The following is an 18340-nucleotide window of genomic DNA, read 5'->3' as shown; positions in this document are numbered from 1 at the left end:
TGCTTCATGCAAAGAGTTTGCGCTTTGTTGACAACTGGCAGAATTTGCCAGTGTTATTGAGGAAGGAACACAAAAAAGGGAGTAAAGCAGACACTTTCATCACAACTGCTTTGATTTCCAAACAACACATCACACCCAATTTTCAACTTTCACAATTGAGCAGGCACTTAGCCAGAGGGGATAAGCTTCTCCATGACACAGTAGCACCCGATGCTCATAGAGAAAGCTCTTCTTGAGAAGAGACACACAGCACAGATCTCCACAGACTACAGTGCTCCAGAAAGCATGTTGGTGAACCTGCCGTGGCAAGAAAGGAGCGAATGAAGAAATCACACCTCTGTGTCCCCTATGAACTCTCTAATAAAAAGAATGGAGATCGGAAAGGAAGCAATTTATTCCATCTGGAGTAAAGGTTTCTTTCTTAAGATGGATACTGTATGTAAGGAATCTGACAGCTGGATACAGGGCAACTTTCTGCATTTTATTCTTTACTATATAGAACTTTTCTTATTTATAACATATACAGTAAGATTCACAATGGTCATGTATTCTTTTAGGGTGAATCTCACAAATACATGTCTATTTTACACTAAAATTATGAGAAAGGAATTAAGACCAACTTATTTTTTTGTAATTATAATTATTAATAAAAATAACTCTCATTAGCTTTTGGTTATTGTAACAGCATTTTTAACTGTTTTGTTTTAAAGAAAATATGCTGAACACTCACTGTCTGTCGTTAATTAGTAAATATAATTAATATTTATGTTATAATAAATAAAACTTATTATATAAAACTGTCTATTAATTTTTGAACATAAAAGTCTTCAGCTTTAAAAATAGAACAAACCAACCATCTAGCAAATAATTCAAAATGTAAAAAATACATCAGGATTTTTTACATTACAGTAATGAGAATTGTGGGGGGAGGGGAGTTGTTTAATTACATTTTATTAAAGAAAATGATGCAGAAATGTGATTAAAGAAAATTACACACATCACTTTTTATGCATTTCATTAATTACTAAATTACATTAATGAGAATGTAATGAGAATCATAAATGAAAATAATTAGAATTCCAAACAAATGAAAAAGGAAAAAAAAACTTATTTCTATTGAATTGTATGTAAAAAAAAGAAAAAAAGAAAAAAAAAAATATATATGATATTATATGATATGATATGATATGATATATGATATGATATGATATCCTTCATAGACAGGTAACCTGCTTCTTCCATGCTGTGAGGAATTTATGCATTTGAGCTCTGGTGTTTTTACTTAATTTTACTGGCTTTAGCAGAGCTGCTTTTCCTTCACTTAATGCTAATTCATATCGTGGCCCTGAGCTCCCAGCTCCATTGTGCCTGGATTGATTGTCTGCTGTAAAAGCCGACTCTCCAAGTAAAGAGCATAATTGCTCTTTGTTTACAGTAATGAATTCAGACATCTCATTGATCTTGACAAAATAATGTTTGAATACCTGCTCTGCAAACCGGCTGCCAAGAGTGTCAAAGGCCTACAGCATGTTGGTGCACTGCACGCTCAATTGCATTTCCGGTTTTGCACTCTGCAAAGTGACAAAAATGCCACCAGGAGTGATGCTACTGAGTTGTGACCTCCATAAAGAATGGCATAAAACATACAAATCATAACAGCAGCCTTATGAGTTGTTCAGACAGCCAAAGGAAGCAGGAAGGAGAATTTGCACACTGAATAAGACACACGACATAATGCTTGGCAGACCTCATGGCCTCCTGACGTGTTAGCGCTCATATTTTAGAAGGAAAAGATGGGTGGCGGGCAGGTGTCCAGCTGAGATCGAGAGGTCAGGCATCGCTCAGAGCAAAGCTGCAACGACTCTCGGATAATTGCTTCAGTGACCTCCTGAAGCCCTCCATCAGTAATGGCAATTTTATAACACACTAGAGATATTTCCTTTCCTGCTAGAGTATAACTGGGTAAGTGAAAGGTTCTATCCTGACAAACAGAGGAACAGACAAAAGGATTTAAAGCTGAAGCCCACAGGGGGTGGGTTCGTTGATATTGGATGGTGAGGCTACTGGAAGATTAAAAAAAAAAAAAAAACCTGGCAAGTGATTCCAGTAAATAAATTGCATGTTTGTTTTGACAGGGCTTTGGAATAATCTCTCTATGTCATCACACACACAACATAGAAAACAACATCTCTGCCTACAATAACCGATGACAGACAGTTATTTGGTTTCAGTCTGACAACTGAGTCCAGCTGCTAACATTGTGCGTCATACGTGCAGAACATTGATCTTGGTCCAGACTCTGATGTGTGAGTGAAAGACTCTTCTTCATCACAAGTCATTAATCTGTCAGAGTATTCAGATGAGATACGCTTCTAAAGATTTGAACAATTCCCTTTCTTGCTGGATTTCTCTGTAATGTCAGCGCTGAAAAAAATCAGCTTAAAACCCATATACGTATATACAGTATAGTTACTCAATATTACCTTATTGAATAAGATGCTCAATATAACTCTCAACAATCGTTCTGACTATATACTATATAACCAGCTCTGCTCAGCTGACTCCTGTCAGCTTTCTGCTCATGCCGTGTGTGATGTTTGAGTAATAGGGCTCCGCCATTCAGCTGCGGTCGCCGATTTCTCTGACTTATCAGATGAGATGCTCGACCACGTCAGCCGGGCCGGCGATATCAGACCTCCTGTCACTCAGCCGCGGCCCGCGGGTGACAGAGAAAATAGCAAGACAAGAAAGAGAATGAAAGGGCTCAACAAATGGATAAAAAGAAATAAAAATAGACTTTGAATAAGATCACCGGGGAGTTGGGCCAAGTGTTGACATTTATGAGAGCTGATGGCAATCGCCTGCCGCACTGGCATCTGCCAAGCTGATGATTTGCCGAGCACAACTCATCTTCGCCACCAAATTAAGTCTTGAAACAAATTGGCTATGGCAATAGGTTTCCATTGAGGTCTTAAGGGACTGGCAAGTAATGAGGTCGATTGATTTTCTTCTCCTCTGGGTGTTATGTTTTGTCAAAACAGTTACCTATTCTTCTTTAGGCGCTCCATAAATCGTTCATCGACTGACAGCTGACAGACTGACAGAAAGGTTATTGTTGTTGTTGTTGTTGTTTCAATAAAAATGCTAAAGGATGTTCACATCTGCATAATGGCTAATGGGAGATGGATGCATTTATTTTTAAATGCCTTTTATTAGGAGTTTTAACACAAAAGAAAGCTCACATGATCTGGAGTCACTAGTTAGATTAACTAAAACACACCCATTATATAGTTATATCCCATTATATCCCAAACAAACAAATAAATGCAGAAGCCAGAGTTTTGGTAAAAATATTTTTTTATTTTTTTAATATTTGTTTTTATTATTATTGAAATGATTGCCTATTTTTAAAAAGCAAATAAATCAGTTTATTTTGCATTAATTTTAATTAAAAATATGTTTAAAAAATTTATAAATAATAATTTTTTATATATAAAAAAATATTGAACTAATTGAACTAACTATATAAATAATTAAATAAAATACAAAGCATTCTACCATTGCACTAGGGATCAAGGTGGTTTACTAGTTGCCCAGTAAGTTTGACTAGTGAGCTCTATTATTATTTAGCTGCTGTGGTTTGAAGGGGATGAATTTAGGCAAAACTTCTCAGAGGCTTTTACCATCAGAACGCTACACGCATCTCTTTTTTGCGACGCTTTGAAGCAGCACCTTTCATCCCCTTTAAAGCACCTCTGCTACACTCAAAACACAGATAAATAAACCCACAATACATTTCAGGGCATTTACTGTTGGACTCCAAATATTTTTTAATTTCTGGCCTATCATCATGTTCCATATGTGTTGTGTTTTTAAGTTACAAAACACATCTTGAGACTCCATTCTGTCAAGCTGTTTTTGAACACGAGAACAAGAACATCCCAAACAAAACATGCATTTGAACATGGATCCAGCTCACTCACTGACTTTATTTCAGGAAAAAAGGGTTAAAATATATACCATAGTTCGGTCATGTCAGAGTTTGAAAAATCACTGTTGAGCAGATAATCCTTTTAGCCTTTCTGCAATGATTGCATCCAGTTTGATTCAGTGTTTGTCTTTTCCCATTCGATGCAGCACACATTTCCCTCACGAACCTGGCACTCACCTTTCCTTCATTTTCTTATCATTGCCACAAATAGCTCAGAACAATGGGCATAGAAATGAACAGCTGAAGGTGAGACCTGTCTAGGTTCAGCTGCTGGAATAAATGTGTGAGCTTGGGATCCCAATCAGTCATCCTGAGAATTCAGAAAGCAAGCAGTATTAAACCGGCTACACTGAGAAAATCGAGCAAGGATCTCCCTCCATGCATCTCAAGAGACGCCGCACCGGGAGAATTGTTAGCACACAGGGGGTTATGCAAATTGTACCGCTCAATCAACAGGCTTAATATGAAAAAGGTACATAAAACCCAGAGAAGCGGGGCTATTAATAAGGCAAATATGATACAAACAGCTTTAAGCGGGGTATAAGAAATTGAGAAAATCTTGTATCAAGAAAGCTTGTTCGTTTAATGTTGACACTAATGCACTCTGGATCAAAGCTCCTCACCAAACAACTACATACTAATTAAGGCTATATATTTACAATATATTTGTGAAGATCTTGCTGCTAATGTAAAATTAAGCAACATTATTGATTTTATTTGGCCATTAAGTTCCCTCATTATATTAGTTTTGCTGAGTGTGTTAGGAAATATCTAATAGAGTCTCTAAATTAAAAAGTAGCAAAAACAGCTCTGAATAATTTTTGTGAAACAGTGGAAATGGTCTATTTAAATCACTTAATTCAAAACTCTGATTCAGTTGCATCACTCAAAATATTTACAGAAGGGTCTGTGAAGCATTTGTCATGTATTGGAATGTTTAAGTAAATCATACGCATATAATATTTCTATTTACTAAAAAATACTAAATAATTTTGTATTGGTGAATAAAAATTGTACTTTACCTTGCGGCATTAAACACTTCTTGAATCTACTTGGTAGCTGTTCTTTTTTTATTTATTAATAATAATAATAATAAATAAATAAATAAATGCAGAAGCCATTTTTGTTTTTGATTTATTTTTTCTTTTAATTTGGTTATTCGTTTTTAAATAAGTAAATAAATATATTTCTTTTACATTTTATTCAGATACATATTTTTTAAAAAATAATTTAAATTAACATAAGTAAGCAAATAAATGTATTTATTTTTCATTAAATAAGTACAATTAAATATTTAAAATCGAATCAAAATAATTGAATTTGTTAATTTATTCATAAATAAGTGAATATATACAGTATATAAATCAGTCAATCAATCAATCAATCAATCAATCAATCAATCAATCAATCAATCAATCAATCAATCAATCAATCAATCAATCAATCAATTCTGCAGCAACCGCATATCAAGATACACTAAATAGCCTGAATAGTAAAGAGATTTGGCTTTAGTTATAACACCCTGTGCAGGCAATCGAGACCTGCAGAGCATAATGATAACTCTATAGCATCAATAAGATGATGCACTGTAATTAAACAAGGCTTGATTGATTATGTGAGTCACTGCTAATGTTCTCAGAAGCTCATTAGTATAGCTGCTAATAGAGGCTTTCATTAGGCTGGACTCTCTGGCTATGGCTTCCTGTTGAGAAGTGTGCAGGTTTGGGACAAGTATAATAACGAAAAGGAGGTGATTTAAAATCACCAGCTGTCAGAAGAGAGGATAAGTCCTACAAACCCAGCATGACCCAGTCATCTTAGTAGAGGCCTGTTACAATCCTCTGCATGAGAACAGAGACTGGGGCTTGACACAAACAGGGACGAGCTGAGATTTCTGTTAGCATATGTCACACCACACAGCTATGACAGCTGATGTGGAGGTAAGAACCAGGGATGAGAATCCGCCCAGCGCCCACATAGCAGAGGTTACTATGACGTGAAATTTTCATAGTCCACATGCTTTAGCTGCCTGAAGCTGCTCACTATCATTACTATAAAGTCTGTGTAATAGAGATGGCATTTAATATTTAAAACAGCATGCAAGATGAATAAAAAGCAATCGCATGAGGTACTGAAGCTCTCATTGCAGCTCCCAGTGAGCTGACTTGCTGTCTACATAGATAACTAGCTTCTGAAGCAACAAACTATAGAAATGAAGCCACATAAATATGGCAGTAACATTGTTAAATGTTCACACTGTTGGTAACCAAACAGTTTCAACTGGTTCCCATTGACTTCTCTTGTATTTTTTTCTCCGTAGAATGGACGTCCAATAAGAACTGAAACTGTGTTTTGTTACCAGTAATCTTCAAAATATCTACTTTTATGTTTCACAGAAGAATCTAAGACATACAGTACAGGTTCAGGATGGCAAGAAGGTGAGTAAATTATGATTTTTTTTTGGTGGACTATCCCTTTAATTCAAATTCAAAAATCGATTTGAAATTTTTAAAAGCCATTCTCAATTCAACTCAGAAGGGCACACAACTCTGAAATGGATGCATGCAGTCTTTTGGTTAGACTGTCTATTGGAAGGCCTCCTGGTTACACAGTCTGCTCATGGTCAGGCAGATCCCAGGGCCGTGCGACATCAGTGCTGCTCTGGTGTGCTGGACACAGCTCATTTGCTGATGCATCCATGCATACGAGAGCCCCACTCTCCCCTTCATATCTGTGTCTGTGTAAAAGAGAGAGAGAGAGCAGAGGTTTGGCCAACTGACTGCCAACACTCTCTCCTTCTCTCTCACTGTGAAGGAGAAATCTGCCCAGGAACAGTTCCCAGAGCCCCAGAGGCGGACTCTCGAAAATGAATATGAGCCAGTCATTCAGCTAAACCACACAAAGGACTTGTGTGGAGAATGTCAGCTAGATGTATGCTATTTCAGTACATTTACATTGTGTATGGCAAAAGTATGGAAGCTGATGTCCTCCACTGAAGTAATTGACTTTTTATCTCACAATTCTAATATTTTCTCGCAACTCTGACAACAAAAGTGTTATTGCAAGTTTTAAATCGAAGAGTTGAGAGATATACACTCAAAATTGTGAGAGATAAAAAGTCTCAATTAGTTTTTTAAAAGTTTTTTTTTATTGCTTAGTGGAAACAAAACTTCTCACAATTCTCACAATTATGACTTTTTTCTCGCAATTGTGAGTTTATATTGCACAGTTTTTTTTTCTTCACAGAATAGCAATCCTGCAATTTTGACTTTATTTCTCAGAAGTGAGTTTGTATCATGCAATTCTGGTGGGGTTTTTTTCCTCAGATTTGTCAAAATTGTAGGAAAAGGTATGAATTTTGAGATATGAACTCAGAAGAAATTCAGAAAAGTCTGTATTGGGAAAAATGATTTCAGAATTGTCCGAATTTTTTCTCGCAATTGCAAGTTTAACTCACACAATTCTGAATTTTCTTGTCAGAATTTTGAGTTAACATCTTAAATTTTAACTTCTTTTAAGCTTAGATCTGGCAATTCTTAGTTTATTTCTCAAAATTAAGACTTTGATCTCACAATCCTGAGAATAGAATGGTCTGAAAAATGAGATATGAACTCAGAACTGTGAGAAGAAGGTAACAATTTTGAGATAAAGTTTGTTATTTTTATTTTTAATTCATTGGCAGAAAAAAGGCGGTCACAATTCTGGCTTTTTTCTCACAATTCTGAGCTTATATCTTACAATTTCTCACAACATATCTTTCTTTTTTTCTCAGAATTGCAAGAAAAAAGTCTAAATTGTGAGACCAAAATTTTTTTATTCTGTGTCAGAAATAAGCTTCCATATAAAAGAGTTTTGTTTAAGGTGAGTCCTATTTTCTGCATATGACATGAGTGGGGACAACAGTGTCTCCTCTTCCTCTTGTCTACAGCACTGCAGACGCTGGTGGATAGCAACACAACAGACCTCACGAGTACTCAGGGCAGGAGGTGAGGGAGAGAGCATTAATCACAGATGAGAAGTGTTATCCCACCATCGGTGCTCTCTTCCCCTCTTCTCCTCTCTCTCTTTCCCACAATGCACTTGCTGTAAGTGTGTACTCTGTTTCTTCCCAAGCACCCGAGGAAATGAACAAACTCTCCTCTAAAGGACCTCCAAAGTTGGTGTCTGCAGAAGGGTTATTCAGAAATAAGTTTGAAATCCACTGTGGCATCTTCAGATGAGGAAATATATAACACAAGTGCAGCCATATAAATCTGATCTGCTCAAATAGCTAAGGATTTAGTCAGGGGCCCGCAGAAACATCTTTCAAAATTTAACAATAAACAAACTTAACCAGGTCCTAACCTGCATTTGACAACATTTTTCTTTCACATTGTACAGGGGAGCCCACCCCCTAAAAATGCCCACCTGCTCCACACAGCTGTATATTAAAGATGATATGGAACAGCATTTGCAACTTATTTTATTGTAATGTTTATGAAATACAGTTTTTATGCTATGGATGTTGATTACATTAAAGGGACAGTTCACACAAAAATAAAAATGATTTAATAATTTCTTATCATTCCACATCTGTATGATTTGCTTGCTTCTGTGGAACACACAATAATATACTGAACAATGTTTTGTCCATGAAAGTCAGTGGGGTCCAAAACAACATTGGCCTTATTAAAATTCATTGTATGAACAAAAACCCTTTTCATACATGTTTGGGATATCTGGAGGGTGAGATGATGACAATTTTTTTTATTTTTGTCACTTTTTCCTTTAAGACTGTAGATAGTCTGTTTTGACTTCTTATTGACTTCAACATCAAGCCATTCAATAAGATATCTATTTTTTTAAGTTTCTGAAAGAAGTCTCTTTATTTGATCAAAAATACAGTAAAAACAGCAATTGTTTATGCAAAGCTGAATTTTCAGCAGCTATTACTCCAGTCTTCAGTGAAACACAATTATAATATCCTGATTTGGTGCTCAAGAAACATTTATTATTGATATCAATGCTGAAAACCAACCTGTGCTGCTCAATATTTTTTAGAAACCGTGACCGATTTTTTTTCAGGTTTCTTGGATAGAAAGAAATCTTTTGTAACATTCTAAATGTCTTTACTGTCACTTTTGATCAATATAATGCATCCTTACTGAATAAAAGTATGAAATCCTTTCAAAGATCTTGCTTACCCCAAACTTTTAAACAATAGTCTATATGATTGCCTGCAAATTTGCTCTTTAATATGCAGAAAGGGATATAAGCCTAGTCTTTTGCATCATTCATGATCATTTAGAGAAAATAAACTCAGATATCATTTAAATAAAATTCTGCATACCACCTGCTTTCTGCAGCCAGAGAAAAGCATGTTAATTGCACCAAGCAAACAGCACGGAGATTTGTAAATAAAGTGCATTCTATAATAAGCTTCATTTGCATAGGAAGGAGGCGTGTCTGCACTGAAAAGAATGACAGCTGACTTAATGACTTCATTTGAATTCGTATGCCATTGCACAAACCACCTGGTCAAGTTGGACAGTGAGTAGTTAGAGAATATTTTTGCTGGCAATTCCCATGCTAAACTGGTGAGATTTCAGTGCATTGGCCCTGCAAAGACAGAAAGATTATCACGAAGCGATCGGTGTACGATTCCGATATTAGCTCACACCACGGTCCTTTCATTATCATACAACTCTACTTAATTACTTTCAGACTGATGCTCCCTTACTGTGTAATGATGCATGCAGCCTTACTAATGTCTGAGATGCTTGTAAATGAATGGTCGAAGGCTCCACATCCATTTCGGCTGGGAGAGAAACCTAATTAACTGAAGGTGCCGCACTGTTGCTCTGATGCGGGAAAACAATGGGACCGAAGGCGCGTCTCGGAGTCCGCTGCAGGTGTCACTCAGAAAAAAAGCACGAAGTGGCTTGCTAGCAGTGAAATGACAGCACTCCCTCCCAGATGCCTCCTCTGTAATCCACATAATTATCTCTGTGTGTGAAGATCGAGCTGTCATTACTGTAGTTCACATCAGCGCCCTTTCAACAAGCCACATCCATCTCCATACTACTGAATCGAATTAACCTCCAGGTTATTTTCATTAATAAATATGAGATAAGAAATTATTACTTGGACACTTTGTGTTCTGTCAAATGACAGTGTTTTAGCGAAAGAGAAGACAAGCAAAATTTGCTGATCAATTGTGCTCTTGTCAGCTAGATAAAATGAGAAGTGGGAAGAGGGGGCGAGAGAGCGGTTGTCTCTATAGTTAACCGATCAAAGAGGCACTTATTCGCTTTAGGAGAAAATAATGAACGAGTCAATTTTTCAACACCCCGATTTCTGTGTGGGGAACAAAGACGATCATTATGTATCTGGGAGCTTGAGGGGATGATTGAAAATGTTGTCTATGCATTCAGACACAACTGTGTATCTGGGGAGGGTCTGAAACATAAGAAACACAATTTGAGGTGGCAAAACAGCACTGGCGCGTATTTCTAGGACCAATTATGAATTTCCTCTCTGAGATGTTGCTGCAAACAAAGACGTTTCCAGAGAAAACACATTATGAACGAGCATCTGAGGTCACCTGGTTGCATAAACAAAGACTGTTGCAACACTGCAGAAAAAGCTCTGGAAGAACTTGAGATGTGAGAGACTTGACAAATGCTTTTGAATTTTGCTGAATGAAATTATGTTACGGATAATGTACTGACACATACAGCCATCATCACTAAAACTGTTGTTTTGCATCGCCCTGAAAGAGTCTATTATGCAATGGATGATTGGCTGAATGTACACTATCTGGATAATTAAACAGCTGCTAACCAAATAAACAAAGAAGTGGACATTAAATATATTAATATCAATGTATACACTATGGTTTAAAAGTTTGAGGTGAGCTGTATAATTTCTTTTTCAAGGCATAAAATGATGGTTGCATTAAATTTATCAAGGGTGCATTAAAAAGTAAGAGTAAATTTATTCACAATATTCAAAAGGATTTTTATTGGAGCTTTCCACAAAAACATGAAGCTGTTTTCAACATTGATAATAATAATAAATGCTACTTCAGCACCAAATCAGCATATTAGAATGATTTCAGAAAATTCATCTTTGCCATCACAGGAATAAATGATACACTCAAAAAAGTTTTTTAAAACTAAAAAAAAAAAGAAGAAAAAAAAAACCTTTATTGTTTTACTGTTTTGATCAATTAAATGAAGCCTTATTGAGAATAATAGAGTTTTTCTATGTTATTATTATATTATTTTTATATTATCTATCTCTAATATTATTGTATATTATTAATATCACAAAATAGGAAATTATTTTATTGTTACGGCCACTAAATGATAAATAGTTAATACCAAATTTCTTTACAAATTTGTCCAAATAAAACAGTATAAGTTAAAATCAACTTCAAGAGAATTCAGGCATCACATCATCATAAAATACAGCATGAAAAATTTATATTTATACCAAGACTGGCTAAATATTACAATTAACTGTTTTATTATGATTCATTGAATATTAGATGAAGCAAAAGTAATCTAAATGTAAAAACAGGGAAACAAACTTGACCGATTAACTGTCAAATAGTTTATACATTCTACACTGATAAATATATTTTAAAAATCTCTACTAATGCGTACTGATATCCATCTGTATATTACACACTACTGAACAAACATGTTCCATGTCACAACATTTTAACCAACTTGAAAACCATAAAAAGGAAACTTCAATAAGCTTGGTCATTCAAGAAACTTGAAGCAATAAACTTAGCTTGTCTCAGCTTGGTGGGTTCAAGGAACGACCCAAACTGTGCCTCTCTGCAGGGACACCATGAACAAAATGCTTGCAATAAACTTCCGGCCTTGATATTGTTTTACACTCCGTAGGAACAGTCTCAGCAGCCAGCGGTGGGACTGAACTCACTTCTGCTGACATAGACATATGTCTCGTCCCTTTCAATGCTTCAGAGAGAGCTTAATTCAATCATTGTCATATTGATCCTGGCACCATGTGTTCTCCCGACACTGGCCTACTGTAACAGTTTCTGTGTTTAGAAGACTAAGCATTATTGAACATGCAATGACTTTAACAGCTTCCTACATAATATCTGACAGCCCCTAACGATATTTCTTATTCTGCATATGAAAGTGTGCTTTGTGACCCATAGGATAGAAAAATCACAAATGAGATTTTTTAATATCTCCTAGACAGCAATTAAATTAAATGGAGGGCAAATGGTGACTTTCTCTGGCTTTCAATATATATATTTTTTTTTTATTAAATTCTTTTAGTACATCCACATTCATTCCACAGCTCTAAACTTCTGCAATTTCATTAACTGTCTCATTTATATCTTTTTTTTTTTAATTTCCATTGTTTTTAACATTTTTTAGTTAAGAATATCAGTATCCAAATACTGTCCACAAATGTAGCCTTGATTTAAATGTGAAGTGCTTTATTAATTGGTAATAGAAATGAAACACTTTTGGGAATTCCTGTGGTGTGACTATCTTTAATTCACCCAAAACTATTTAAAAATAAATTTAGCTAATTGTAAAATATTAATAATAATAATAATAATAATAATAATAATAATAATAATAATAATAATAATAATAATAACTTAAATACTGTTATAAAAATATGGTAAGTGTGTAATAATAATAATAATAATAGTAGGAGAAATAATACATGATATTTATTATTATTATTATTATTATTATTATTATAAGTATTATTTTTCACATTATTATTTGTATAACAGCTTTAATATATAGGCCTATATTTTTTATAATTACTATAATCTTTTACAATAATCTCATATTGACACAGTACACTGACAGTTTGCAATAAAATTAAATAGAGAGCAAATGGCAACTTTCTTGAGCTGTCAATATAAACTCAAACAATTTTAATATACATATCCAACACCAAGACATCCACATTCATTCCATAGTTCTATACTCCTACTATTTCATCAACCGTCTTATTTATATAATTTTTATTTCTATTTCATTGTTATAAATTACCCAATTAACAATTTTTAAACGTTTCTAAAATGTTCTGGAAACACTAGTGTTTAGTTCTCTGAATGTTCTGAGAATGGACTGTTTGTTATCCATGAAGTAATCTTTAGGTAAATAGAATGTTCCCTTTGGGTTTAAAGAACAATGCCCTAAAATAAGGAATTAAGATGAGCTTTTTGTCAGTCTGAAAAGTACTTCATCATAAAGAACAGCTGAAAAAAAAAAAACTGAAGGCAAATTCCATCAGGTTCGCAGTCAGAACGTGAAGCTCCCTCGGGAAGCAGGTGTGCTTCAATATTGTCATTTCCACAGCGCCACATTCTGTTTCATCAACACACGCCTAATTACATGGCATGTGTGAAGTCATTATAAAACACCTCACCAGCCTTGGGATTCTCTCATACTCAAGCAAACTGACGAGAAGCTCTGTAATTATGAGAAAATGGAGAGAAAAAACTAAAAAGGTATTTTTTTATGTCTATCTACAGTATGTGGGTGTGTAACCCTGCCCTCAAACTGCACATAGCTTCCTGCAGTAGATCAGACCATCAATAGGGAATAGCGGTTCCTGCTCTCCTCTCTGGAGAGGGGGCACCACAAAGCCACTAAAAGCTCCCACCAGGCGCTCTGTCGGCACAGACACGCAGCTGCCTTTCTCCTCCGCTATTCGCTGTATAATATCTCCACAGGAACATCAGTCCTAACAGAGGAAGGTCTATAAATACTGAGGTGAATGGAGTCGATACCTGCCTGTGCTCTGTTACAGCACTTTATGAGACACCGGTGGTCACCATTAAAGTTACTGACCCCCTGACATCACTCCTGATAAGATATATGGGTCTCTCAAAGAACTGCTCTCATCTCACACTGTAATCATGTTACTTGAGGTATTATGTTATTATTAGGTATTTAAATGCATAATATTTGTATACAAACAATGTTTACAACTGTTGCCTTTAAATAAAATGTGCAGTGCATTTGGGTAAATGACAAACATTGCAAATATATTTGCCATATATATTTGTACTGGAAATATTGGTCATGAAATTGGGAATTCCTGTGGTGTGACATTCCTTACTTCAAGTAAAATTATTTTAAAAACAATTTTGCTTATTCTTTGCAGAAGTAGTAGCAGTGTAGTAGTAGTAATAATAATATATTTTCAACATAAATGATCATTAGAATTGATCTAATATTTGTACATTACAAATAAAAATACAATTCATGTGGATAATATATTTCAATAATTACTATGACCTTTTAAGAGCTGATATTAATTGAGAGAGTACATGGACTATTTGTACTTAAAATAATTAATTTGTCGCACCACAGGACCATTAACATTGAATGAGTGACGGCAAACATTGTGAATTGAGAGACAAAAAGCTGAAATACTTGAAAAGTGTGAAAAAAGGTAACCAATTACTGGATATTAAAGGTGACCTATTATGCCCCTTTTTACATTATGTAATATAAGTCTCTGGTGTCCCCAGAATCTGTCTTTGAAATTTCAGCTCAAAATACCCCACAGATCTTTTATTACATAGTTTTGAAAATGCCTGTTTTGAGTGGAAGCAGAAACACGCCGTTTTCATGCATGTCTCTTTAAATGCAAATGAGCTGCTGTTCCCCACCCCCTTTTCCAGAATAGGGCTGTGCCTTTACAGCTGGTACCTCAGATACTCTGCTAAAAAACATCTGTTTTGGTTTTGATTATCATGCCTATCACGCTGAAATCATGCGTTTTACATTTATATTTAGTCATTTAGCAGACACTTTTATCCATTTAAGCCATATTAGCTTAATTTTCTGATATACAGTTTTCTGAGCGCACACATCCGAAAAACAACACGCACAGAAAACGGCTGTCACTAGGCATGTGAGTACTAAACTAAGTTCTCTTTCATGTCTTATTGCGCTTAAACTGTCAAATAAAAAATGCACGGGTTACAAAAACAGTCGGTTATGTCGGTTGAAAGAAAACAGCTCTGAATAAATCACGTGTATATTCAATCTGTGTGGCAGCATCGCAATATACAGTAAATAAATCAATAAATACACTGCTGGGACTGTAAATAGTGTTCTGTGCTCATCAGTGCAGCCAATGACAGAACAGCTAGCATGCTTTGTTCAGACTTTTGCCATGGTGTTAAAACTGGTACACCGCTTGTGAAAACTTGTGAAACTTGTCACTTGCAATTGTGGCGCTGTGGGTGGAAACATGCAGATTTAGGGGCGATAATATCCCCTTCCTACGTCATGGGGAGGAACCAAATCTGAAAGGCTCACCAAAATAAAGTAACTGGGTTGTCCTTTTTCATGTTTTCTGGGTTGGTAGATGCACTGGGGACCCAATTATAGCACTTAAACATGGAAAAAGTCAGATTTTCATGATATGTCCCCTTTAAAAATTATAATATAATTTAGGTGCTGTCAATTGTCAACATTTCTCTAGATTTATACAATCATTGACCACACTTTAGCTAAAGTAGAAATACTAGTCTCTGAATTAAAATAAAAACTTAAAAAAATATGAAACCGAAAGCGAAAGTATCATGTCATACTGCAGGACACTGCTGTCACTACTTGAAATTTCATGTCAACTACCCATTTAACATCTGAAATGTGATACCTTTTCAAATGAAACAATATTTGGTTCAAACTAATGTGTACGACTTCACTGCATTCACTGGGATTTGGCTGGATCATGAAAAGTAGGCTCTGATATTATTGGTTATCATTTTATCTTGCCCCTGCAGCCTTGGTTCCATCAACAGAAAACAAAAATTTGGTTAGAAATCAAAAGATATTACAGCTTGATTATGAAAACAAACAAAATAACGTGCCCTGGTGAATCATGCAGTAAACAGGGTCAATTCTGATTTCATGTTGTGTTGGAAAAACAGCAATAAATTAGATTTCGGTGTTTGAGAATGAAAGCCGAGGGAGAGTCTTGTACAGGCTTGTAATCAGAGAATTGCTGTATCCACGTTGGAGGGGGTTCACTTCACTATTGCATTAGAGATGCTGATTGTTGAGGGGGGTAGAAGCAGGTGTCGCAGGTAATGGAAGAGATAAAGAATAAAGACTCGGAGGAAGGCATCATGCTGAGCTCCTATTAACAACCTGCATTCAAGCAATATCAGCACTGGAGCCCAGCCAAATTTCTCAATGCCTCTCATATTCAGAAGCATTTCCTGAACTGTTATTTACAGAGTTGATGTAATCAACTGGTTAGGTTTTAAATAGACAAAAACAAATGCGCTGTACCCAATTTAACTCTAAACAAGAGATTCTCATACTCGGCAACAGTCAATTATACAGGTTAGCTGTCATTGTACACCCAGCACTTCACTGCCGAATTCCACGACAGACCAATCAGAAGAGATGCATAATAAAGGACTTTATATATTTAATACCAAGAGCTGCAATTGCAAGCACAGCAAAAGGACAGAAAAGCCTGTAAAGGATTAGACTGTACTCACAGCCAGGATAATCTGCAAGGAACTGTGGGCCACCTCCACATACTGGTACTCCAGCAGACAGCCGGCGATGCTGATGTAGCGGTGGTCCTCCGGGGCCCAGGAGGGAGGAGGGGTCACGGGGGTCACCCTGCACCCCGGGCCGTTCTCCATCCACCAGGAGCGATGCATGGAGATGTTGAAGGTCATAATCAGGTCTGTGTCCTGCAGGAGAAAAGAATGAGTCAGAAGAGATGCTTTATTAAACATTACCTGCATGCGAGAGAAATTTACGGTTTCTGAATAATCAGTTATCTATAGTTCAAACTGCAAGAAAAAGTATAGTATATTCAGACCAAATGCCAAAGATCATCTTTTAAAAATGGTAAAGTTAGTCCATTTCCTGGCAATCGAGTGATTTCAATTATGTATTCAAGCTTACGAGATGTAATACTCTGAACGATGACTTATTTAACAATGTGGGTCAAATAACAAGCACTCCAGAACATTTTAATCAAGCTAAATCCAGTCCACTCTCATTTATTGATGGCTAAGAGGGGAAGGAATTTCTCTCTAGTGAGACGCCTCTCATTCTAACTTTTGTGAATTTGTTTATGTTAAAATAATCATATATTCTGGCTCACGATCAGTGTAATGCTTATGTCCGCGATTTAAGTAGAAATAGCATCCCTAGCAGCCATTGAAAGGCTTGTGTTTTGTTGTATTATTAATCAGTTTGAAGCTTTTTAACATTTCGAGGCGCAATTATTTAAGTGGCTCTTATGTGGTTAATTTTGAGACGTCAAAGGGATTCGCAGAGCAATAACCAGCCAACACATACTTATAAATGTGGCATGAGATTAATTCCACGATCAAGTGGCGGAAGAAATCACTTTTCTCAAATCCCAAATTCACTTTTGTGTGCCATTTTTCAGCCTTGATGATCTGCATGCTGGCGACTGAAGTGTTTGCAATATCCTGGGTCATTTGAGTGAATGCCAGTTACACAAGCGGAGGATTATTCACCAGGGCTTTGAGTACGCAGAGAACATATTCAAACAAATCCATCAGTCTTAAGAAACACACGCCAAGCCTAGACACAAAGCAGAAAGAAAGAAACAGAGCTCTAACTCATACACCTACAGATGCACGACTGCATAAATGTGATGCACGCGTCGAGTGCTCTGAGAAATCCCTCTAAAGAGCAGCGATCTACATTTTAAAGCCAGATTTCAGGTCCTACAAGTGTTGAAGCTTGGCACTGAGCGTGCTATTCATGTAGGAACCTGATGCTCCCCAGGAGACATTTTCCTCCTGAGGAAAAACAACAACAACAGCTTAGAAGTATAGTCTTAAGAAGAGCTTAAAGAAATAAAAATAAGTTTTTAAAATAATTTCCTGACTTTCAGTCCGAATTTTTTAGATTTTAGGTCATATATGCCAGTGCACCATTAAAAAATGACAAAATCAATCTTTAGCAGATTTTTGCTCTAAACAGACTTTGGTCCAATTGGCGATCATGACAAATGCATAAATACATACACAGAAACATTCACATAAAAAGAAAAAAAAAATTCTAATACAAAATGAAAAATCACAATGACTTTTGAAGTATCATGTGACACTGAAAATTGGCTGATGAAAAGTATTTTATATAAATTATATACTAAAATGGAAAACAGTTGTTTTAAATTGTAGTAATATTTCACATTACTTCAGTGTGTGTGTGTGTGTGTGTGTGTATATATATATATATATATATATATATAAAGAATAATAATACAAATAATTTGAATAAATATGCTGTGTATGAGTAATAATTATATAGAAATAAAAATCATGTTTGTTTT

The 18340-nt window shown here is 35.7% G+C and overlaps 1 protein-coding gene across 1 annotated transcript in view; it reads right to left on the bottom strand.

Annotated features, from left to right (window-relative positions):
* The window catches only part of LOC109113605 (sodium/potassium-transporting ATPase subunit beta-1-interacting protein 2), a 143864-nt gene that overhangs the window by 22004 nt on the left and 103520 nt on the right, over positions 1 to 18340 (bottom strand). Inside the window, exon 4 of the mRNA XM_042746356.1 lies at positions 16515 to 16715. Coding sequence (XP_042602290.1) covers positions 16515 to 16715 — 201 coding nt within the window. The remainder of the gene's footprint in view (positions 1 to 16514; positions 16716 to 18340) is intronic.

This window comes from Cyprinus carpio, chromosome B20, assembly GCF_018340385.1.
Source record: "Cyprinus carpio isolate SPL01 chromosome B20, ASM1834038v1, whole genome shotgun sequence".
NCBI classification, from domain to species: Eukaryota; Metazoa; Chordata; class Actinopteri; order Cypriniformes; family Cyprinidae; genus Cyprinus; species Cyprinus carpio.
This window is presented reverse-complemented; position numbering and strand designations above follow the sequence as displayed.